At 38.4% G+C, this 25,395-nt stretch overlaps 1 protein-coding gene across 3 annotated transcripts in view; it reads right to left on the reverse strand.

The window, feature by feature from the left end:
• GAB3 (GRB2 associated binding protein 3) overlaps positions 1-25,395 on the reverse strand; it is a 92,883-nt gene that overhangs the window by 16,416 nt on the left and 51,072 nt on the right. For all 3 annotated transcript variants that reach the window (XM_044764182.2, XM_044764180.2, XM_044764184.2), the window contains exons 5-8: positions 17,349-17,404; positions 16,643-16,862; positions 7,987-8,068; positions 6,761-6,863 (exon numbers count right to left, since the gene is read on the reverse strand). In XM_044764182.2, coding sequence (XP_044620117.2) covers positions 6,761-6,863; positions 7,987-8,068; positions 16,643-16,862; positions 17,349-17,404 — 461 coding nt within the window. The remainder of the gene's footprint in view (positions 1-6,760; positions 6,864-7,986; positions 8,069-16,642; positions 16,863-17,348; positions 17,405-25,395) is intronic.

The following is a 25,395-nucleotide window of genomic DNA, read 5'->3' on the forward strand; positions in this document are numbered from 1 at the left end:
CAGTTTCACTGGTGAATTATACAAAAAAAATTAAAGAACGAATAACACTAATTCTACATAATCTGTTCCAGAAAATAGAAGAAGAGGTAACACTTCCTGAGGAGCCCAGTATTACCTTGATAACAAAACCAGACAAAGATACTACGAAGAACCTATAGATCAACTTCCATCATGAATATAGACACAAAATTCTCAACAAAATGTTAGCAAATCAAATCCAGCAAGACATAAAAAGAATAAAACACCATGACAAAATTGGATTCATTCAGTGAATACAAGAGTAGTTCAACATTCAAAAATAAATCACTGTAGTCCACAATATTAACAGTCTAAAGAAGAAAACTAAATGATCATATCAATGAATGCAGAAAAGCATTTGATAAAATTTAACATCCATTCATGATAAAAAAAAAAATCTCTCAGCAAACTAGGAACAGAAAAGAGTCTCCTTAAGCTGATAAAGAGCGTCTATAAAATTCCTACAGCTAACATCATACTTAATAGTGAAAGACTGAATGCTTTCCCGCTAAGATGGAGACAAAGAGATTTATCTCTCCACATCTAGTGACCATTGTACTGGAAGTATTCGCCTGGTGGTAAGGCAAGCAAAAGAATGAGAGCACACAGATTGAAAAGGAAGAACTAAAGCACTATATTCACAGCTAAGATGATCATATAAGCAGAAAACCCCAAGGAATCTAAAGAAAATAAAAACCTCTGATGATTAATAAGTGAATTTCGCAAGGTTTCAGGATACAAGGCCAACACACAAAAATCAATCATATTTCTATATACTACCAATGGACAACTGGAAGCTGAAATTACAAAAATGTCATTTACTATAGCTCCAAAATATGAAACACTTAGATAGAAATCTAATAAAACATGCATAAGATCTATATGTTAAAGTTACAAAATTCTAAGGAAAGAAATAAAGAAAATCTTAATAAATGGAAAAATGTACCATATTCACGAATTGGAAGATTCAGTATAGTACAGATGTTGATTCTCCTGAAATTTATTCATAGATTTAATACAATTCCAATAAAAATCTAATCAGGATATTTTTGTAGACAAAAGCTTATTTCAAAATTTCTATGGAAAGGTAAAGGAAGTAGAATAACAAATTAAAAAAAATAAGATTGAAGTTGGAAAAAATATACTTCCTATTTTAAGATTTACTGTAAAGCTTCAGTAATCAAGACTGTCATATAGACAAAATGATAGACATATAGATCAGTGGAACAGAATAGAAAGAGTACAAAAACATGCCCAAGTGATTTTTTACAAAAGTGTAAAAGCAATTCAATGAACAAAAGATTGTCTTTTCAACAAATGGTATTGGAATATTTGGAAATCCATAAGCAAAAATCATCCTCAACATCATCTCACGTCTTATACAAAAATTAACTCAAAATGGATCACAGACCTTAATGTAAAGCCTAAAACTGTAATACTTTTAGAGAAAAACAGGAAAAAAATCATAATGACTTAGGATTAGGCAAAGACTTTTCAGACATGATAACAGTCCATGAATGAAGAAAGCCAATAAATTAGGCTTAATCAAATTTACAATCTCTGCACTGCAAAAGACAGAAGACCATGAAAAGACAAGCTCCAGACTCAGAGAAAATATTGGCAAGTCACATATCTACTGGATGACTTGTATGCAGATAATATAAAGAGCTCTCTAAACTCAAAATAAGAAAATAAACAACCCAATTAAAACTTGGGCAAAAGACTTTAATGGATACTCCACCAACGAGGATATATGGATACCAAGTAAGCACACAAAAATATGTTGAACATCATTTTCCATTAGGGAAATATATGTTAAAACCACAATGAGATACCACTACATGCCTAATAGAATGTCTGTTAAAAACAACAAAACTGTAATACTAAGTATGCTCCAGTAGAGCAACTAGAACTCTCATGAATTGTCAGTGGGAGTGCAAAATGGTACAGCCACTATGGAAAAGGTTTTGGCAGTATCTTGTAAAGTTAAACATATAACTGATGACCCAGTTAAACATAGTTCATGACCCAGCGATCTCACTCCTGGGTATTTACCCTAGAGCAGGGTTTTTCAACAGTGGAACTCTTAAATTTTGGGGCCAGATAATTCTTTGTTGTGAGGTGTTGTCCTATGCATTGTAGGATGTGTAGCAGCTTCCCGGAACTCTTCCTACTAAATGCCAGTAACACCACATCCTCCACCCCAGGTTGCTGCAGCCAAAAATATCTGTAGACATTTCCAAATGTCCCTTGGAGGGCTAAATCACTCCTGGTTGAGAACCACTGCCCCAGAGAAATGAAAACATATATCCACAAAAAATCTATAAAAGACCCTCAAGATCAAGAACAAGACAAAGATGCTCACTTTTGCTATTTCTATTCAACAAAGTATTGGAAGTTCTAGCTGAAGCAATTAGGCAAGAAAAAGAAATAAAAGGCATCCAAATTGGAAAAGAAGAAGGAAAATAATCTGTTTACTGATAACATGGTCTTATATGTAGAAAACTTAAGATTCCATGAAAAAAATAATAAACAAAAAATAAATTCAGCAAGGTTGCAGGATACAAAAGCAACACCCAAAATTCAGTTGCATTTCTACACACTAACAATGAAAAATCTGAAAAGGAAATTAAAAAAACAATTTCATATTACAATAGCATCAAAAAATAAAATATTTAGGAATAAATTTAACCAAGGAGACAAGACTTGTACACTGAAAACTACAAAACATTGCTGAAAGAAAGTAAAGCAGACATAAATAAATGGAAAGACATCCTGTGTACATGGATTGGAAGATTGAATACTGTTAAGAATACAACATTATCCAAAGCAATATGCAGATTCAAAGCATTCGCTCTTAAAATGCCAATGGCATTTTTTGGCAGAAGTAGAAAGATCCATCCTAAAATTCACACGGAATCTCAAGGAACTCTGAATAGCCAAATCAATCTGGAAAAAGAAGAACAAAGTTGGGGGACTCACACTTTCTGGTTTCTAAACTCACTATAAAGCTACAGTAATCAAAACAGTGTGATACTGGAATGAGGACAGACATACGGACCAATGTAATAGAATAAAGAGCCAGAAATAACCTTCACATATACGGTCAACTGATTTTCAACAAAGGTGCCAAGACCATTCAATGGGGAAAGAGCAGTCTTTTCAACAAATAAAGCCTGGAAAACTGGATATCTACATGCAAAAGCATAAAGTTGGACCCTAACCTTAGACCATATACAAAAATTAACTCAAAAAGGATCAAAGATCTCAACATAAGAGCTAAAACTATAAAACTCTTAGAAGAAAATATAAGGGAAAACTTCATGACGTTGGATTTGGCAATAATTTATTGGATATGATATCAAAAGCACAGGCTATAAAAGAAAAAAGAAGATAAATTTGACTCCATCAAACTTAAAAACTTTTGTGCCTCAAAGGACACTGTCAAGAGAGTGAAAAGACAGCCTACAGAATAGGAGGAAATATCTGCAAATCATTATCTGATAAGGGGTTAATATCCATAGTATATTTTTTAAAAAACTTCTACAACCCTAATAAAAAAAAGCAAACAACCCAATTCAAAAACGGGTAAAGAACTTGATTAGACATTTCTCCAAAGAAGATATATAAATGGCCAATAAGCACATGAAAAGATGCTTAACATCACTAATCATCAGGGAAATGTAAACGAAAACCACAATGAGATATCACTTCACACCCGTTAGGGTGGCTATTACAAAAAAAACCACAAATAAACCAAAAAGTGGAAAATAACAAGTTTTGATGAGGATGTAGAGAAACCGGAAACATTTTGCATTACTGGTGGGAATGTTTTGGCTGCTGTGGAAAACAGCTTGGTGGTTCCTCAAAAAGTTAAACATAAATTACCATATGATCCAGCAATTCCACCTCTAAGCATATACCCAAAAGAAGTGAAAGCAAAGACTCAAACACACCTGTACACCAATGTTTGTATCAGCATTATTTATAACAGCCAAAAGGTAGAAACAACCCAAATGTCCATCAACAGATGAATGGATAAACAAAATGTGGTGTATCCATACAATCGAGTATTAATCAGCCTTAAAAAGGAATGAAATTCTGATACATGCTACAATACAGATGAATCTTGAAAACACTATGCTAAATGAAAGAAGGCAGACACAAAAGAACAAATATTGTATGATTCTACTTATATGAGGTACCTAGAATAGGCAAATTCACAAAGACAGAAAGTAGAATAGAGGTTACCAGGGGCTTGGGGGAGAGGGACTAAGGAGTTATTGTTTAATGGGTTTCTGTCTGGAATGATGAAAAAGTTCTGGAAATGAAATACATAGTGGTGATGGTTGCACAACATTGTGAATGTACTTAATGCCACTGAATTGTACATCTAAAAATGGTTAAAATGGTAAATTTTGTTATGTATATTTTACTACAGTAAAAAAACCCCCAAAAAACAAAAAAAATCTGCAAAAGAGTGTTTATAACAATTCTATTCATATTTGCCAAAAAACTTGAAGCAATACAAATGTCCTTCAGTGGCTGAGTGGATAAACAAACTGTGGCACATCCGTATACTTGAATACTACTCAGCAAAAAACAGAAAGAACTGTCGACACGTGTAACAATTTGCATGAATCCCAAAGATATTATGCTGAGTGAAAGAAGCTAGTCTCAAAATATGGCATGCTGTGTGATTCCATTTACACGGCATTCTTGAAAAGACAAAACTATAGTGATGAAGAATACATCAGTGGTTGCCAGGGGTTAGGGCTGTGGGGAGGATGTGACTACACACAGGTGGTACGATGGAATATCTTGGAGTAGTGGAGCTGCTCTATATCCTGATGGTGATGGTGGTTACACGAATTGAGATATAGGACTGCACACCAAGAGAAAGTCAATTTCACAGTAAGATAATCTAAAAACTAAAAGTATTATAATACCATAATAAAAAATTTAATGTGAGATTTAGAAGTCTAGAATTCTACTATAAAACCTTATAAAACCATTGAAATTAATGATGAGTTTGAAAAACCCATAGAAAAGACATCACATAAATTAAAATTACGCTCATTCTCTAAATTTTCTATAATTTCACAAACATTTAAAGTAACTAAATAAGGTTACATAATTTTAATAAAATAAAACTTGTATTTCATCCCCTGGTCTAAATTTTTTCATTCAGATCAGAACTTATCCTCAAAGAGAAAAAAAACTAACGTGTGTAATTATGTGCAAAATCAAAATCAAAGCACATTAGTTCTGTCTACCATATAGGGTTGTTATGTGGAACTAGTGAAAGAATGTAAATCAACGTCATTTGAAAATATCGTATTACTGAAGTTAAAAAAACACACAAGTGAATGAGATGGGATAGCCTTTAAACACACTTATATGGTGGATCCCTCACAGCTACCTTCCTTTGGCCAGTATTCAGGGCTGTTAATCTACTTGGTCATATTGCCTAGTAATGCACAGAGACAGTCATTAACCAACTATTATAAACTTAGGCAAGAAATCAATCCTTAACTGTATTGTTAATAAAACACTGGTCTGTCTCACAATCTCAAAGATTAGAAATGTACTGCTAGTGTCTGGAATGACTCTGCACTTGCTTGTATTAGATTATAGATTCACTTCCTTTTTCTGTTCTCTGGAGACATAGTACAACGGCCAGCAGCCTTTATAAAAGTGTTTTCTTCTAGAAGTTTCCCAAGGGCTATTACTAAGTGTGAAAAACATTGGGAAGACCACAGAAGATTTGTATATGAGTCACTTTCCATCTGCATATAGTTAAGTGCAGTTACAGCCCAAATTTTATCAAATAGAAAGGCAAAATGAAACATTTAATTACCACTTCCCTGGAGATTATTGTTTTTAGATCTTTAATTGTCTATTATCCTTATGTATAGGAGGGCAGAATTGTCTTCTCAAAAGTATATATAGTCACAGTGCCTTGAACATTGTCCTTCTAAAATCTCTTTTCAAAATTTCAAAGTTCAGAGATTCTTTCCAGAGAATTTTCTCTAGTGTTCCCTACATTTTTAAATTTCAGAGTGGGCACAGTTCTGGCTAAAGTGCCTGATAATTTCCAGAGGTGCTAAAAGCCCCTCTCTTTCTTCAGAATCCAAGGTAAAGAAAACAGAAGGGACAACGGAGGGCAGGAACTGTAAATGGTTGATCAAAGGATGGAGATGTTGGGTCTCCATCCACTCAGGTACAGAAAGACCCTATAACAGGAGTCACCAGAGACTAAGACATATCCACAGCCCAGGACACTGTAGCTCCCTCCCAGCGGGACTCTAAGTGATTCATCCTTCAGAAAGGTTCAGAGGCAGTCGGGGCAGGGCCACCAGGTGGTCTGGTGGAAGGGAACACCCAACGTGAGTTTTTACACCTGAGACTCCAGACATCCAGGGAACTATAGACCTATTGGGGTCAAGCAGGATATCAGAGCCCTGGTGAAAAGAACTGTGGTATTACATACACCTCAGCCCTGGGGGCACTTGAAATACTGTGGTCTCAAAGTGGTACAAGAAGCTGAATACTGCAAGAAAGAAAACCAGCTTCAAATCAATTTGTTTCCAGTCTAGAAAACATTGTAACCTGGTATAACAATCAAGTGCTTGTTTTAAGATTGCACAGGGTTTTCTGAAGGATACGTTTCCTTTATAATCAATTTATAAGAATATAGATTGGGGTGAAGAAAAGAAGAGTGTGTAAAATATAGGATTACCATTTGGATGTAGCTTTCTTCCTCTTCTCTGGAAATAGAATTGGCAAAAAATCTTGCAGAATTAATACCATTTCTTTCTGGAGAGAGAAAGCTGGTTCGATTGCTAAGAACAAAAATATGAATGAGGTCAAAGCAATGTCTTACAGCTGTTCTGAAAGCCAGCCAGGAACTGACATGACCCCCATGGGATTTCAGCCCTCCCCTTCCAGATACAATTTCCTTCCGGCCAAAGCAATTCCTGAAGCAGTAGAGACTGCCCAGCGGCTTCTGTTCCACTTTGGAGCAAATGGCTCCCATTCTCAAAGGCTACTTTTTTCCAGGCCCTCCTGTGACACAGCTCATGAGCTTTCTAAAAACAAACCAAGGCATTGTATCATTTAGAAAAAAAACCCCAAAACTCTCCTTTGAGGCTTTCTTGTGTCCATTTAAAATAACCAGGAAAAGTAAGAAAGTGTGGCCATTTCTCTGTCAGGATGAGAACAAGACTGTAAGTCAACTTTCGTCCTACTCCTGAGTCAGAAGCGCAGGTTAAGTCTCTTTGCAGTCTTGGCTGGAAATATAGCTCATCGCAGAATTTTATTTTACATAGTGATTGTGTCCTGTGGCATTTAGAGTGAACCAAGAAACTCCTGGGCCAGGCTCAGGACTCTGAAAATGCAACTTCTAAAAGGTAAGATGAGAGAGTGCAGATCCATTTCGGAGTTTGTCTACCAAGCCCTTGAACCATCAGTACTACTGGCCCTTCCCCCTGGGTCACAGCTGATTCTACTCAGGCTGGGGCAATACAAATTCCCTCTCCCAAGAAATGTGAATTGAGATTGAAAAAGAGCCTATCTCTGTTGGTACTGGAATTGTATCAGGTAAATAAGCTCGAGACCTATGGTACAGCTATCTTTGGCCATAAGGACTATGCAACAGAGAAAAGAGTTCTCCAAAGAAAGAGGAATGAGCAAATGTAAAGAGAGAAGCAGATGTGAGAGATGGAGAGAGAAGATTCCTCGGGTTCCCAGCAGCGCTCTAGTTCCCAATTCCAGTATCCTGGGAGATTCAGCTATATTCCTCCCTCTGTAATCTACAAAACACTTCTAGCTCATGATAATAAATCTCATCCCTCCTTTGGCTTAAGCTAGATCAAGTGGTTTTCAACTACATTTAATCAAAGAGGGCTAACTATGACCAAGAGTGTCTGTGCTGGAGGAGGGCCCTTTGAGCAATCAAAGACGTACCACGGCACTGTGCGAGTCCTGGTTAGAGACGCGTGTTCCCGGATAGTGGAGAGGTTTCTCAGGTCCAGGGGAGGTGGCTGTGCTACAAGATAACACACAATATCCAGTATGGTAAGTTCTTAGGAGTTCAAGGTCAGAAGCTAAAGACTGAAACTATGACATTCCCCTTACCTAGCACATCAGATCCAAGTTTACTAACAAGCAGCACTGATGATGAGTGTAAATTTCACCGTCTTACTCTTTCCTGCCTTATTGGGAATGGAGAGAACAACTACTGAGCAAATGGTCCCATTACCAGCTTGAGGTAACAATGAGGTGGTACATTTAGTCAACACACATTTCTTGAGAACTCACTATGTGTCAGGTATGGTTCTAGGTGATGGAAACACAGTATGAACAAAACAGATGAAATTCTCTGACCTTGTGGAATGCCAACACCAACCTCACACTCGATATGTCCAAAATTGAAATTTTACCTTTCTTATCACAGGCAGAGATGATCACCCAGGTTCTAGTCTTCCCCACCTCCAGTCCATTGTCTACCTGATGATCCTTCTGCTTAGAATGTTCTTCCCCATCTCTCTGCCTGGTTAGTCATCTTTGGATCTCAGTTCAATGTCCTCTGCTTAGCAAGGCCTTCTTTGACCTTCAGACAAGATCAGGCCCCACATCAGCTTATGATGATACATTCATCTGTGATTATCTGATTCAGGTCTAGACTGACTGTGCTTGGGGAGGATAGGAGTTTTTCTGGCTTACTCACTGCAGTAGCCTAGTTGGCCATGCATGTATTTCTCTATCACTGCCTCGACTAGTTGGCTTTTGTATCTCTTGCCTGCACTAGACTACATGGGTAGAGACTAACTCCCTTCATATTACCAGTGCCTATGACAGTGACTTTCCTGCTGCTCAATCAGTTTCCCAGGAGCCTCAGACCCAAGCAAGGTGCTGAGCTGTAAAGGACGTGTGAGTCATATAGTCCCTGGGGAGATCTCTCCTGGCAGCACGACACCTTGGCGTCAGATTCACCAAGCAGCCACCTCCCGGCTTCACCACCTGCCCTCTCCTGGTTGAGCCCCAGGCTCCATCCAAGCAGCCACACCTGTCAGAACCAGCCCCTCCTGGCCCAGGTATCCACCTTCACACCCACCCAATGAATCCCTAAACCCAAGTCCATCCAATATCTTTGTGCATCCAATCACCAGGTCCTATAGAGCTGCACTGTCCAATATGGTAGCCACTAGCCACATGTGGCTACTTAATTTTGTTTATTAAAATTAAATTAAATTTAAAATTCAGTTCCTCAGTTGCACTAGCCACATTTCAAGTGTTCAATAGCCACATTCCCATCATCACAGAAAGTTCTGTTGGACAGCATTGCTATAGGAAATTAATTGAGCAAAACAATATCTACCTCAAAGTTACAATCCCTGTGAAATTGTTTCTGCCCGGAATGAATGGTTATTTCCTCTGACTCTCCTAAGAAGGGTATGTTCTATTTAGTACTGACTTCTTAATTTTTCTTCTTCTTCCATGTGGATTTTACATATCTCTCACCCTCTGAGACTGAAGAATCCTTCTTGCTTCTTCACCTTTGCATCCCACCCTGTGCCTAGCACAGTATTACAGACACAGCAAGCACACTGTAAATGCGATTTGACTCAAACTGAAGGAAGTGAGACCAGAATGGACTGGCATTGATACATGACCCTGATATCAGTTTCTCTACATCAAACCCAGCATATATGGGGTTAAAACCAAAACACTCATTCCCTGCTTACTCCCTGGCTTCCTGGTTCCAGAATCCACTATCCTCCATGGAGACAGACACCGTCAAGGACAAGCACCTGGATTCATTATCTCCTCCCCACAAAGAGATCCAGGCTGGTGGGAAAGCTGCTGACCAGCAAGGTCACGGGCTCCCTCCTCTCTGCAAGTAGTCTCAAGGCCAAACACAGGCTGGTGGGAAAGCTCCAACCAGCAAGGCCATATGCTCCCCCTCCCCTACCTAAAACCCCCAATAAAAACCCTTCCTTTTAGCTTTTCGGGGCATTTGGGATTTCAGCGTTAGCTGCCCTCTCTCCTTGCTCAGGGCTGTGCAATAATAAAATTCCTAATTTCTTCCACTACCCCCGGTGTCAGAGCTTGGCTTGCTGAGTAACGAGTGAGCGAACTCACTTCAGGTTCGGTAACAATTTGGCGACCCAGATGGGACAATGTCCCAGGTGGACGTCTCGCCTGTGGCACACCAGCTTCTGGCTAAAGGCCTCTCTTGGAAGCTGTCCTGCAGCTGCTTGAGCCCCTTCTCTCAGGGACAGCCCCAGGTGACTGGCTGCTAGCCAGACGTCATCAGCCCACGGCGCTTTTGCTTTGGTGGTGGAAGAAACTAGGTTCAGGACTTAGGAAGACGTCTCTTGTAAGTAGCTGGTAGTTTTTGTTTTTGTCTTTGTGTTAACCTTTTCCAACAGGGCCAGCCAAAAATAATGGGTACTGGCAGCCCTCTGGGCTCCGTTTGTTTTGAAGTCACCGTGATGCCCCAGCCAAATTTTGGTAAGTCCCCCAGGTGTGCACAACCGAGGTCCCTTGTCTTTGCTCATTTGGGAAGATCTGCACAGCGGATCTTCATTTGTTGGGAGCCCCCCGAGTGTAGGACACGGACTAAGCTGGGACTGGAAGCACTTCGGTTTTTGGTTTTGGTTTTTGGCTTCCATTTGTGGCCGAGGGTTTTCGGGAAAGAACACTTGTTTGATATTTGTTGTTGTTTGTCTGTTTGTCTGTCCTTTTAAAAGTGTTAACATGGGAGGTGCTGCATCTATTCCACCTATGAGCCCCTTGGGAAAAACTTTGGCTGATGGTCGACCTATAGCCATAAGCCAATGTCTAAATAGGGATGATTTTCTTTTGTAATGCCACGTGGCCACAATATTCTTTAGACTCTGGAGAAAAAAAAAACAGGCCAAACAATGGATCCTTAAGTTGGGAAACTTTCTAGAGAGCTCTCATCATAAACATCTGTTTTACTGGTAACTTGAAAAGACCAAATTAAAAGGAAAATACAATGGCTGGTCTTAAGAACTTAATCAAACTTGGGGTCTCAGCTTCTTCTCTTGGTCTTATGGATGCTAATAAAAACATTAAGTTAACAAAGAGAAATCAGAAAGGGAAGAGTCACAGGACTTATTCCAATAGGATAAAAATCTTTAGCTAGTTATTAAAAGAAAAATGGAATAAATGGAACAGATATAAATAAAGTTAAAACAAAAGTTTTAATAAAACACTGCCTAAGGTTGGATGGGCTAAAGGGACCCCGCTATTCACTCCCCAACATTGAAGGACATCAGACAAACCTGTTCTATTCACCCCAGTTTGAAAAAATTTAAAAGGTCAGGAGGCAGAAATCAGCATGACCTGACGAGCAATTATTTGGGGCAACAGTTAGGCTACTAAGGTTAATAAGACTATAAAAATTAAAGTGTTTAAGCTAATATTATATGAAGAGGTATGTCAACTTTGCCTGGATATTTGCTTTGAGAATAAACGTTATGTCTAACTGGGAAGGCTTTCCCTACACAATATTGTAATACCAAAACTTGTTAGTGGAATTCTAATGCAAGTTCTAATTAAAAGTATGAGTTAGTAAAACTAAGATAAAGTTTTGTAAAATTGATGTAATTAAAGGGGCCAATTTCAGTTCACCCAAATTGGTGTATTTACATATGCAATTGGAAAAGCCAGCTACAACAACGGAAAGCCTATTTTCATCTTTTGAGGCTTCTAAATAAAATCAGAAATACTTTACTGCCTCTTTAAGAAAAAATAATTAAATAATTAAACATGCCAGCAGCCAAACCCAAATCTGCTGCTTTTCTCTACTCTCTTGCTGAGCTTCCCAGCAAGCTGAGCTTCGCTTCAACTCCCCTGAAATTCCTGATCTAAAATTGAACAAGTAAAAATAAGTAAACTTTTGAGATAATTTGGAACTGTAATGGCCATTCTGGAAACCTGTTTCAGAAGAGGATTCAAAATACCTCATAATGGAATGCAGTCTTTAATTAATATGCACAAACTTCTAAAAGACAGTTATTTAACATGTTATAAAATGATCTTTGATGAATGAAAGCCTGTTTAAGTTTGCTGGTTTGATTTACAATAGACATGTCCTCAAAGTTATCAGCATTGGCTATGATGCAGACATACAGCCTGGGTTTACTGCTCAAATGAGCTCATGTCATCTCTGCTACAAAATTTATCAGCAAAACTAAAAACTCAGTATAATAGATACTTTTGTTTAATATCTCATGGGGTTTTTGTAGACGATCTAAATATAACTGTTAAGAACAGGTAAACTAAATAAATGTAAAAAGATAAAAGCTTTTGGAAAAAATCTTTAACAATTATATGTATTATGATGTATGTACTTAAAACAACTGAAGACGATAGTTAATTGCTGTAATGTCACATGAAGTTTTTAATAGTAATTGTTAAAACTGGGTAAGAGTTTTAAGTACAATAATTATGTTTTATAGTCTGCATACTTAAAAAAACAGCTTCCAAAATCTTTTTGGAAACAAACTTTATAGCTTTATTAAGGTAAGTTCAATAATAACAGTTTAGTGGGTATCTAGGTCATTTCCACATAAGATAAAATATTAAAGGTTAACTACTAAGCATATATTTGTCTGCCTTTGGTTTCTTATATCAAAGAAACTGAAAGGTGCTTAGGCTTATTGATAAACACGTTTTATGTATGCTGAGGAATTTTCTATAAGAAGACATATATTTCTAAAAGGTCTGAATAAAAGGAAAGTAAAATGTATGTTTTCAGTAAAATGGCATAAAGAATAGAACTATTTTTGTTTCTTGAGTTAAGAAAGATAAATTTGTCCTAAAGTACTGGGACAAATTCTGAATGTAAAAAAAGTTACCAAAGGTTTGTGAAAGTGAAACTCTGTAAAATTTTGTGCATAGTCAAGTTGGCTAAGATTAAAGTAAATCTAATTAAGTAAATGAATTTATATGTCAAAAGTAAACTGGTACAAATTAAAATTTGGTCTCCTCTTCCTTAAAAGGATAACTTTTCTAGACTTTTAATCTGCTCTTGATAAAAAGATTATAAAAAGGTTTTTTTTTACTATTTTAACTCTGTTTCCCCTTGACTGTTTCTGTTGTCACTTTGAATGGATACCTCAACATAGTTTCACAGTGAGCTTTGTTTCCTATCTGAACAAATGTTTTAAAGCTTTTAATATTTTTGACAAGCTCCCCCCCCCAACACACAAAAATGTTCAAGTCCTGAATAAAAGCTTTCTTTTGACCTGGAAGAGGAGGGAAAGTTTATCTGGGGATTTTCGGAGGACCCCTGAGACTTCTCAGAGAAATGTACTCTCTTTCTATAAGAAAAAAATGCTAAGCTAATTAGGCTTGTTCAGTATGTTAAATTACATGGGAAGCGTTGTCAAATAAACAATGATAAACTTGCTTAAATGGTATTACATAAATGAGTGTTATTGATATAAATATTTCAAAAATTATCTACAATTCTGATCTGTTCTGATTGTCAGCCATGATTCTGGTTATTATCTCAAAGTATTATATGTCACAAGAATGGTCAAGTGTCTTTGTCAGTTACCATTTTTGAATGTTTTGTTATTTACAGACAGTTGCTGTTTTACTTTGATGTTTTTGCAAATATGTTTCATCTTCGGAGAAATTCATGGAGAGGACTCTGGTGCTTACTCTAGAGTACAGGTTCTGATAAACGTTAAGATTGTGAAACTGAACTCGGTAGAAATTACAGAAGTCTAACAGAGAAACTGATGGCCTCACAAACCGCTGACAGAAGTTTAAGATCAAGAACCAATTACACAGGACAGAATAAACTAATAGGGATGATTATAATTTTTATGACTTTTTGATTGAGATATTGCTGATTTTTGATGTTTTGGTTTTTTTCAGATTTAAGAAAACCTTTTTCTCTATTCTCTTAAGGAACTATGACTTATAGCAATTTGTAAACAAAATTGAAACATTTATCTTTTTCTCCCTCTCTGAGCCCTCCAAAATGTAAAAACTCCTGATGAGTAAGTGTTCTTATTCTCATGGAAATATGGTTGTTTGCATAAGTGCAATAAGAATCTGTTCTTCTTATGACAGGACACAATTGGAAACACTGGTTATATTACCAAGGCTTTGACTGGAACGTCATATTTGAGAAAAACATACAGACTTGGATATGACAAGACAGCTTTTGAGGAATGAAGGTTGACATTCTGGAATAAAACCACTTGGAAATATTGGCCTGGTACCTTGCTTGTGGATTTCCAGTGACCTGGTAAGGTTGAGCAAAGGATGTCGCTCCCTCTGGCAGGTACAAGGAACCTTAATATTTTGGGGACCTCATGAAGAGAGGAATTCACCCAAATCTGTAGGTACTGCAGGCAGAATCTGATGACAAGTTCTTGGTCTGGCCTTCCTAGTCTTGAGAGGGCCTTAAAGTTCAACCTGAGATTCCTTATAAGGTTCCAGCAAAGCAGATTTAAAAGAGCCTATATGATCAATTACTACTCTTGCTGTACTTATGTAAATAATTATGCCAAATTTATTAAAACTAGACTTATTTTGCAAACCAGTTAGTCTTAATTTGGCTATGTCTAGTGAAATTGAGGGTGATTTTAGAGAGAAAGATTATGTTTCAATAGAAACTATAATACACATTTGTGAATATTGGATTTTAGTTTTGCCAATCGTCTTTAAGATTTTTGTTACATCTGTTAACTTGACTGGATCTTGAATTCTTCCAGTCTCCTGAAATATCTGGCTACAAACCTCCAAATTAACATTTTCAGGGTTTTTTACCATCATTTTCATTTGGAGTCATTGAAAACTAAATCTGCCCTTTTCCTAAAGTCTTGCAAACTGAAGCTGGAGAACCTAATATAAACTTAAGAGAGATTCATGTCTACTGCTGTGTAAGCCACTCAAAAAGCTACCTGAATGCCCGATGACACTGTGAGAGACATTTCAAACTGCAAAAGATGCTTCAACCCTGACTTCTAGGAATCTTGATTGACTGCCCCCTGGGCTCAGAAACTGGTTCATAATTTGCTCCAACCATTAACCTTGTTTTTCTCTTTTTGTTTCTCTAGAAAAACTTCTTCTTAAATACCTGGTTACTTACCTACATGATACAGGCCCACCTTCAGGAGCCCGCCAGCATCACTGCCTTATTAAAAGACTGGTTCAATGAGATCAAACAACCTATGCCCCATTTCAGCAGGAAGTAGCTAGATTGGTCCCTGCCCCAAATCCCTCAAGCTTGAGGAATGAACATAAAAATTGATACCAACCCTGATATCAGTTTCCCTACATCAAACCCAGCATATATGGGGTTAAAACCAAAACACTCATTCTCTGCTTACTCCCTGGCTTCCTGGCTCCAGAATCCACTATCCTCCATGGAGACAGACACCGTCAAGGACAAGCACCTGGACTATCTCCTCCCTCAAAGAGATACAGGCTGGTGAGAAAGCTGCTGACTAGCAAGGTCATGGTCTCCCTCCTCTCTGCAAGTAGTCTCAAGGCCAAAGATAGGCTGGTGGGAAAGCTCCGACCACCAAGGCCATATGCTCCCCCTCCCCTACCTAAAACCCCCAATAAAAACCCTTCCTTTTAGCTTTTCAGGGCATTTGGAATTTCAGCGTTAGCTGCCCTCTCTCCTTGCTCAGCGCTATGCAATAATAAAATTCCAACTTTCTTCCACTACACCCAGTGTCAGAGTTTGGCTTGCTGTGCAACGGGTGAGTGAACTCACTTCAGGTTCCATATCAGCATGACTAGGGGACATAGTTGCCAGCTTGGGGCATGACCACCTGAAACTGTAGTTTTTCCAAAGAGCAAAGAGAGGTGGGAATGAACCAGATGGAGTGTCAGAGATCACAGTCCTTGTACCAAAGATTTCCTTGGGATCACATAGCCCTACTGGGCAGGTAACAGTGGGAAAGGATGAAGTTAACAAGTTACTTTGACCTGATTTTCTTCTTTCCCTCTTCTCCTTTCTCCCTGCCTATTTATGCTGCTTAGCAGACTAGAGCAGCTGCCTTAGAGTGATGCAGAAGTTACACGGAGCTCTGAGCACATAGGAGGCACACTGCTCACTGCCAAAGTCCTCTCCCACCCTTAAACACCTCTGCTGATGAGCATGCATAGGGCAGTGAGTGATAAGTTGCATATGACTAGGTCTGACATTCAGGAATTAGTGTCAAAGGTCATTCTTGGCTGCCTTACAGAAGGGAAGCACTGTAATTACATTCAACAAAGAGATGCTAGGTGGGTTCCATTCCCATCCATCATCACTTATTTCTGGGCCTTTGTTAGGGAAGCAATCAAAGATGACTCCTCTTGAATGAACCTGGCTTTATAGGCTGTATTTACAGGGCCACAGTCCCTGTAAGTCCCCTGACTCCTTTTATCATGACAAGCTGGGGCAGCAAGGTTCCTTGACCTTTCCCATTCAATACCAGCCATTTCTCCTTGCCCTTGTACTTCCCAGCTCTCTGGGATGGTTCCTTCCCAGAGAGGGTCAGGAAGGAAACTTTTCCACATGCTTCCAGGACCTTGCTCCCCTCTTCTGCACCAGAGGCCTGGTCAGGTGGCTTACGTTTCCTCTGAGGCTTGAGATCTCTATTGACTGGAGGAGGCTCCAGGTTTGCAGGTAGCTCAGGCAGTGGGCTTGAGATGCTTCCTGAGCTCATTGCGATGTACTCATCAGGGCTGCAGTGGGTTCCAAGACCAGAGGCAATGGCCTGGGGGCCCATGGGCACATAGCTGTCTTCGGCACTGGCTGAAGCTGTGGGGTACATTGGGGAGAACCTGCATGGCTGCAAGAGAATAGGTACAGGTTGGGAACCACAGAACAGGCATGGAAACTGCCACAATGGTGGCCGCAACTGCACATAGGGTTTCAGTTACAAATTATCCGAAAATAACTCTGAACTTCCTCAGGAAAGTCAGACAAGCCCCTAACTCAAGCTGTGTCTCTGGACTTATTGTGTGAGGTAGGTGATGACTCTCCTGGATCTGATGCTGGAAGACAGAGAGTTATGAATTTATGCAAATGCTTTAAGTATAATGTGATGTCTTAAGTAGCTACCTCAAGTTGGGCGAGTGTCTGGACCATGAGAACTGACAGGGTCCTTGTAGAATACTGTCTAGTAGTTCCCAGACAAGTTCAAGTCTTAAGGGGAAACTGGAAGGGTCCTCAGAGATTCAGAGTGCTGAGTCTCAAAAGACTTCAAGGGAACATATATAGGTCAGGAAATTTGGGGTAAAATTGAGGCTTAAGGGAACTCAAGTGCCAAACTTACCAAATTTAAACTAAGCCGTTTGTCTCGGTGTCTTAAAGATTGGCCTTCTACATCAGCTGCAAGAAATAAGCCAGGGCGGTAAGAAATGCAGGACATTATCACTTGAAACTAGGGTCCAAGTCCCTATGCACCTCAGGGCCCTGTGCTCAGCTCTGGAGAGGCAGAGAAACATAACACAGCTTCTATATGCAAGGCTTACTGTTAAGTCTAGTTGGGCAATAAGAACACATTCCCCAACAGATGGAAATCAGACCAGATTTTGAAGTTTCTGTATCATGGCTTCAGTTCTCTCTGTGAATTAGGAGGATATATAGCAAGTAACTAACAAATGCTGGTCGCATTTATTACATGAATTTTCTGAGCTTAGAGATGGCTTGTTTGAGATTGGTGACCATGAATTTGTGACCATGATTCTCTGCAACAGGTACATCCGTGGAGAGAGAGAAAAGTTGGATTAATCCAAGATTAGAAACTTGTCAGACAGATGTGACAAACAGTGTAACATAAAAATTTAGAACAACAGTTGAGTTGAAAGAGATGTCCAGAAGGCAGCAAGATAAATGGGCCTAGACTCACATGAGAGATGATTTTTAGGAATTAGCAGCTTCGAGATGGCAGTCAAAACCATAAGAGTAGATGAGATTGTCTAGGTTGCAAGTTTTGAGAGAAGCTGAACCATAAAACCCTAGAGAATCCCAATATTTGAAGAGCAGGAAGATGAACCCTGGCTCACCCTGAGAAAGAGCAGCCATAGAGAAATGAGGAAAGTCTGGGGGCACCAGGCCCTGAAAGCCTAAGGAAGGAGAGCACGGCCAGCGATGGTGAGTGCTGCTGAGAAGTCCATGGCAATGTGTCCCCCAAGAACTTGGACATGTTAAAAGTCAGGTTGCCTCTGAGAAGTAAACTGAAGAGTCAATATCACCTTAAAGTGAGAGAATAACTCGGCTCAGAAAGATGTGATAGAGATTTATAGAATTAAGAAATATGTACTATAGATGCACATACATGTATGTATGCATGTATATATCTGTGCTTATATGTCTTGAAGGCTGCAGAAGTACTGGTTAAAAGCTGCTCTGGAGTCATACAGTCTAGTTTTAAATTGTTTCTCCACCAGCTATTAGCTGTGTGACACTGCACAAGTTACTTACCCTCTCCGTGTCTCAGTTTCCCAACCTGGAAAATGAGACCAATAATAGAATCTACTTCAGAGCACTGCTGGAAAGGTTAGATGCACTAGCGCATATAAAGGACTTAGAACAGTGCCTGGAACACAGGAAGTACTTAATAAAACCTAGAAATTATTACGGGTGTGGTTAACAAAAAACGTGGGACTTGCTTATGTGAACACAAGCCCCTAACTCCCTCTCCATTAACAGATCCCTACTGAAATAACCAAATGACACAAATATAGAGAAAAACCTGCATCAACATCAGATAGTTTAAGGAGTTTATGATATTGTGAAGATGGTATCAGACTACAGGAAAGCACCAAGAATGGATTCACATCCACACTCCTATAAAAGCGACATCTGGAAAATGAGAGTCACTGCCCAAATCTCACTCTGCTGGACTTCTTCCCACCTCACTGGTTGCTTGTTTAGAGGTTTCTTTTGCTGGTTCCTCCTCTTGACCACAATCTCTAAACGTTGTAGGGTTCCAAGCTCAGTTCTTGGTCATTTTCTCTTCTCTATATCCACTCTCTTGGTGATCTCATCTAGTCCCTTGGATTTACCATCTATATGTTGACAACTCCCAGATTCATAGCTCCAGCCCAGGCCTCTCACTGACCTTCAGACTCCTATTTCTAACAACTTACTTGACATTTCCACTAGGATATCTGGCAGGCATCTCAAACTCAACATATCCAAAAACAACTTCCTGATCTCCTCTCTATCTTCCAACTTGCTCCACTTGTTCCTTGTTCCGCATCTCAGTTTCTCAGGCCAAATAACCATGAAATCAACATTGACTCCATTCTTTCTCTACCACACATCCAATGAGTGAGGTTGTACCTTCAAGATATATCAAGCATCCAACCACCTTTAACAAATTCAAAAACTGCTACCCTCATCTCAGTTACCATTATAGCTTGCCTGGGTTACTATACTAGTCTTCTAACTGGTTTTCCTGCTTCTACACTTGCTTCCTTTCACTCTATTCTCAACACAGCAGTGATCCTGTTAAAATGTAAGTCATATCATGTCTCTCTCCTGCTCAATGTGCTGAAATGGCACCGTCTCACTCATAATCAGAGCCCAAGTCCTTAGAATGATCTACAAGGACTCACGTGATCTGACACTCCCAATCTATTCTCCACCCAGGAGCCAGAGTGATGCCTCTCCTTACTCAGTATCCTGCAATGGCCCCATCTCACTCAGAGTCAGAGCCCAGTTCTTCAGAGTGGTCTATCAGGACAAATATGATCTTACCCTGCCTTACCTCTCTGTCTTCATCTCCTACAACTCTTCTTACTCTCTGCACTCCAATCATATTGGCCTCACTTTGCTGTTTGAAGACACCAAACTCTTCCCACTTAAGGGCCTTTGCCCTGGTCTTATCCTTTGCCTATAACACTCCTAACCCATATATCAGCATGGCTTGCTCCCTCAGATCCTTCAAGTGTTTTTTCAAATCTTCCCTCTCAATGAAAACTACCCTAATCACCCATTTTAATATTACAACCTTCCCCCTGCCTGCTCTACTGGTCTCCTTTACCCTGCTCTACCTTTTCTTTTTCCAAAGTACTATCACCTTCTCACATACCACATAGTTACTATGTTTTTCCAGCTTTATTGAGATATAACTGACATATAACATTGTGTAAATTAAAGGTGTACAACGTGTTGATTTGGTGCACTTGTATATTACAAAATGATTACCACTGTAGCATTAGCTAACACCTCCATCACATCACATAATTATCATTTCTGTTTTGTGGTGAGAATATTTAAGAACTACTTAAAAACTTTCAAGGATATAATCTGAATGTTGTGCATTAGACCTCCAGAACTTATTCATCTTCTAGCTGGAAGTTTGGACTCTTTGATCAACATCTCCCGTTTCCTCCACCTCACAGCTCCTGACAACCACCATTCTACTCTGTTTCTGAATTTGGCTTTTTATAGATTCCACATATAAGTGATATCACACTGTATCTTTCTCTGACTTATTTCACTTAGCATATTGCCTTCAAGGTCCATCTGTGGTGTCACAAATGGCAGGATTTCCTTCTTTCTCATGGCTCAGTAATATTCCATTGTATGTACATACCACATCTCCTTTATCCATTCAACCATCGACAGACATTTAGGTTGTTTCCATATTTGGGATGTTGTGAATAATGCTGAAATAAACATGGGAGTGCACATACCTCTTCAAGATCTTGTTTTCATTTCCTTTGGGCATACACCCAAAAGTGGAATAGCTGGATCATATGGTAGTTTTATTTTTAATTTTTTGAGGAATCGTCATACTGTTTTCCATAGTGGCTGCACCAATTTACATTCCTGAGAGTGCACAAGGGTTCCCTTTTCTCCATATCTTTGCCCACACTTGTTATCTCTTATTCCTGATGATAGCCATTCTAACAGGTGTGAGGTGATATCTCATTGTGGTTTTGATTTGCATTTCCCTGATGATTAGCAATGTTGAACATCTTTTCATGTACCTGTTGGTCATTTGTATATCTTCTTTGGAAAAATGTCTATTCAGTTCCTCCGCCCATTTTTTTAAATCAGTTTGTTTGTTTGTTATTGAATTGTATAAATTCTTTAAAGATTTTGGATTTTAATCCCTTATCAGATATATGGTTTGCAAATATTTTCTCCCACTCCATTGATTGCCTTTTCATTTTGTTGATTGCTTCTTTTGCTCTGCAGAAGCTTTTTAGTTTTATGTAGTCCCACCCATTGATTTTTTGCTTTTGCTGCTTGTGCTTTTGGTGTCACGTCCAAAAAGTCATTACCAAGATCAATGTCAAGGAGCTTTTTCCCTATGTTTTCTTCTAGGAGTTTTATGAGTTCAGGTCTTATGTTTAAGTCTTTAATCCATTTCAAGCTAATTTTTATTATGGTGTAAGATAGGGGTCCAGTTTCATTTTTCTGCATGTGTTTATCTAGTTTCCTCAAAGCTATTTATTAAGGAGACTATCTTTTCCCTATTGAGTATTCTTGGTTCCCTTGTCAAATATTAGTTGACTATATGGAGAGGGGTTATTTATAGGCTCTCTATTTTGTTCCACTGGTCTGTGTGTCTATTTTTATGCCAGTACCATAATATTTTTATTACTACAGCTTTGTAGCATAGTTTGAAATCAGGAAGTGTGATGCCTCTGGCTTTGTTCTTTTTTCTCAGGATTGATTTGGCTATTCTGGGTCTTTTGTGGTTCCATACAAATTTTAGGATTTTTTTTTCTATTTCTGTGAAAAATGGCATTGCAATCTTTTTTTTTTTTAAAGATTTTATTTTTTCCTTTTTCTCCCCAAAGCCCCCCGGTACATAGTTGTATCCTCTTCATTGTGGGTCCTTCTAGTTGTGGCATGTGGGACGCTGCCTCAGCGTGGTTTGATGAGCAGTGCCATGTCCGCACCCAGGATTCGAACCAACGAAACACTGGGCCACCTGCAGCGGAGCGTGTGAACTTAACCACTCGGCCACGGGGCCAGCCCCTGGCATTGCAATCTTGATAGGGATTGCATTGAATCTGTAGATGGTTTGCAGTAGTATGGACATTTTAACAATATTAATTATTCTGATCCATGAACACAGGATATCTTTCCATTTGTTTGTGTCCTCTTCAATTTCTTTCATGAAAGTCTTGTGGTGTTCACGTACATAACTTTTACCTCCTTGGTTAAATTTATTCCTAATTGTTTTATTGTTTTTGATGCTATTGTGAATGGGATTACTTTTTTCAGATATTTAGTTGTTAGTGTATAGAAATGCAACTGATTTCTGTATGTTGATTTTGTATCTTTCAACTTCACTGAATTCATTGATTAGTTCTAACAGTTTTTTGGTAGCGTCTTTAGTATTTTCTATGTATGTGATCATATAATCTACAAATAAGAATAATTTTACTTCATCCTTTCCAATTTGGTTGCCTTTTATTTCTTTGTCTTGCCTTATTGCTTTGGCTAAGACTTCTAGTACTATGTTAACTAAGAATGGTGAGAGTGGGCACCCTCATCTTGTTCCGTATCTTAGAGGAAAAGCTTTCAACCTTTCACCATGAGTATGTTAGCTGTCAGTCTGTCATACATATCCTTCATTATGTTGAGAGGTCTGCTCCTTCTACATTCAATTTGTTGAGAGTTTTTATCATGAAAGGATATTGTATATTGTCAAATGCTTTTTCTGCATCTACTGACATGATCATATGACTTTTGTCTTTCATTCTATTATTGTAGTGTATCACATTTATTGATTTGTGTATGTTGAACCATCCTTGCAGGATAAATCCCACTTGATCATGATGTATGATCCTTTTAATGTGCTGTTGAATTCAGTGTGTTAATATTTTGTTGAGGATTTTTTCATCTATATTCATCAGGGACATTGGTCTATAGTTTTCTTTTCTTGTCCTGTCCTATCAGGTAATGCTGGCCTTGAAAAATGAGTTTGGGAGTGTTCTCTCCTTTTCAAATTTTTGTAAGAACTTGAGAAGGATTGGCATTAATTCTTTAAATGTTTGGTAGAATTCACCTGGGAAGCCATCTGGTCTTGAGCTCTTCTTTGTTGGGAGATTTTTGATTACTCCTTTCTTGTCATTGGTCTGTTCGGATATTCTGTTTCATCATGATTCAGTCTTGGTAGGTTGTATGTTTCTAGGAATTTATCCATTTCTTCTCAGCTATTTAATTTGTTGACATATAATTGTTCATAGTAGTCTCTTATGATCCTTTGTATTTATGAGGTATCGGTTGTAATGTCTCCTCTTTCAGTTTTGATTTTATTTATTTGAGTCTTCTTTCTTTTTTTCTAAGTTAGTGTAGCTAAAGGTTTGTCAATTTTGTTTATCTTTTCAAAAAACCAACTCTTAGTTTTGTTGATCTTTTCTATTGTTTTTCTGGTTTCCGTTTATTTTTGTTTTGATCTCTGTTATTTCCTTTCTTCTGCCAACTTTGGGCTTAGTTTGTTTTTCTTTTTCTAGTTTCTTGATATGTAAAGTTAGGTTGTCTTTTTTTCTTTTTCTTAATACAGACCTTTCTTTTTTCTTTTCTTTTTTTTTCTGAGGAAGACTAGCCCTGAGCTAACATCTGCTGCCAATCCTCCTCTTTTTGCTGAGGAAGCCTGGCCCTGAGCTAACATCCGTGCCCATCTTCCTCTACTTTATATGTGGGATGCCTCCCACAGCATGGCTTGCCAAGCGGTGCCATGTCCACACCTGTGATCTGAACTGGTGAATCCCAGGCCGCCGAAGCAGAATGTGCCAACTTAATTGCTGTGCCACCGGGCCAGCCCTTCTTTTTTCTTAATATAGGTGTTTATCTCTATAAACTTCCCTCATAGAACTGCTTTTGCAGCATCCCATAAGTTTTGGTATGTTATGTTTCCGTTTTCACTTGTTTCCAGATATTTTTTATTTCCTTTTTGATTTCTTTTTTGACCTATTGGTTGTTCAAGAGTGTGTTGTTAAATTTCCACATATTTGGGCATTTTATAATTTTCTTCCTGTTATTTATTTCTTGTTTCATACCATTGTGGTCAGAAAAGACATTTGGTATGATTCCAATCTTCTTAAATTTTCTAAGACTTGCTTTGTGGCCTATCATATGATCTATCCTGGAGAACCTTCTGTGCATGCTTGAGAAGAACATACATTCTGCTGCTGTTGGATGAAATGTTTTATGTCTGTTAAATCCACTTGGTCTAAAGTATGGTTCAAGTCCAAAATTTCCTTTGTTGATTTTCTGTTTGGATGATCTCTCTGTTTTTGAAAGTGGAGTAGTGAAGTCCCCTCCTATTATTGTATTGTCTCTTTCTGTCTCCAGATCTCTTAGTATTTGCTTAATATATTTAAGTGCTCTGATGCTGGGTGCATATATAATTGTTATATCTTCTTGATTAATTGACCCCTTTATCATTATATAATGACATTTTTTGTCTCTTGTTACCATTTTTGTTTTAAAGACTATTTTGTCTGATATAAGCATAACTACCCCTGCCCTCTTTTGGTTCCCACTCACATGGAATATCCTTTGCCATCCCTTCAATTTGAGCATATGTGTATCTGTAAAGCTGAAGTGAGTCTCTCGTAGGCAGCATATAGTTGGATCTTGTTTTTTAATCCATTCAAGAACTCTATGCCTTTTGATTGGAGAATTCAATCCATTTACATTTAGAGTAATTATTGATAGGTATGGATTTATTAATGCCATCTTATTGTTTTCTGGCTGTTTTGGATTCCCTTATTTTTAAATTATGTTTTTTGTCTGTTCCCACCATTCTAATATAAAGTCTAGGAAGGAATGGATTATTTTTCCAACTTTTATTTATTTGGAATAGGTTAATGCACTCATATGTTTAAAACTTCAAAAGCAAAAAAAGGCTTTACAGTGAAAACTCTTCTTCCCACCTCACTCCCACAGCCATCCAGTCTCATCTCTGGAGGCAAAAAAAATCACTACTTTCTTGTGTGACTTTAAAAAGTTAATCTGGGGCTGGCCCCATGGTCGAGTGGTTAAGTTCACACGCTCTGCTGCAGGTGGCCCAGTGTTTTGTTGGTTCGAATCCTGGGCGCGGACATGGCACTGCTCATCAAACCACGCTGAGGCAGCGCCCCACATGCCACAACTAGAAGGACCCACAACTAAGAATATACAACTATGTACCAGGGGGCTTTGGGGAGAAGGAAGATAAAATAAAATCTTTAAAAAAAAATAAAAAAATAAAAAGTTAATCTATGAATATATGTATATTCATATATATATATAAAACAAATAGTAGCGTATTATTCTCACTGTTCTGTAACTTGCTTTTTTCACTTAATATCGTGGAGATCAGTGCAGGGAAACACAAAAGAATTTCTTCATTCTTTTATTCA

This window comes from Equus asinus, chromosome X, assembly GCF_041296235.1.
Source record: "Equus asinus isolate D_3611 breed Donkey chromosome X, EquAss-T2T_v2, whole genome shotgun sequence".
Lineage (NCBI taxonomy): Eukaryota > Metazoa > Chordata > Mammalia > Perissodactyla > Equidae > Equus > Equus asinus.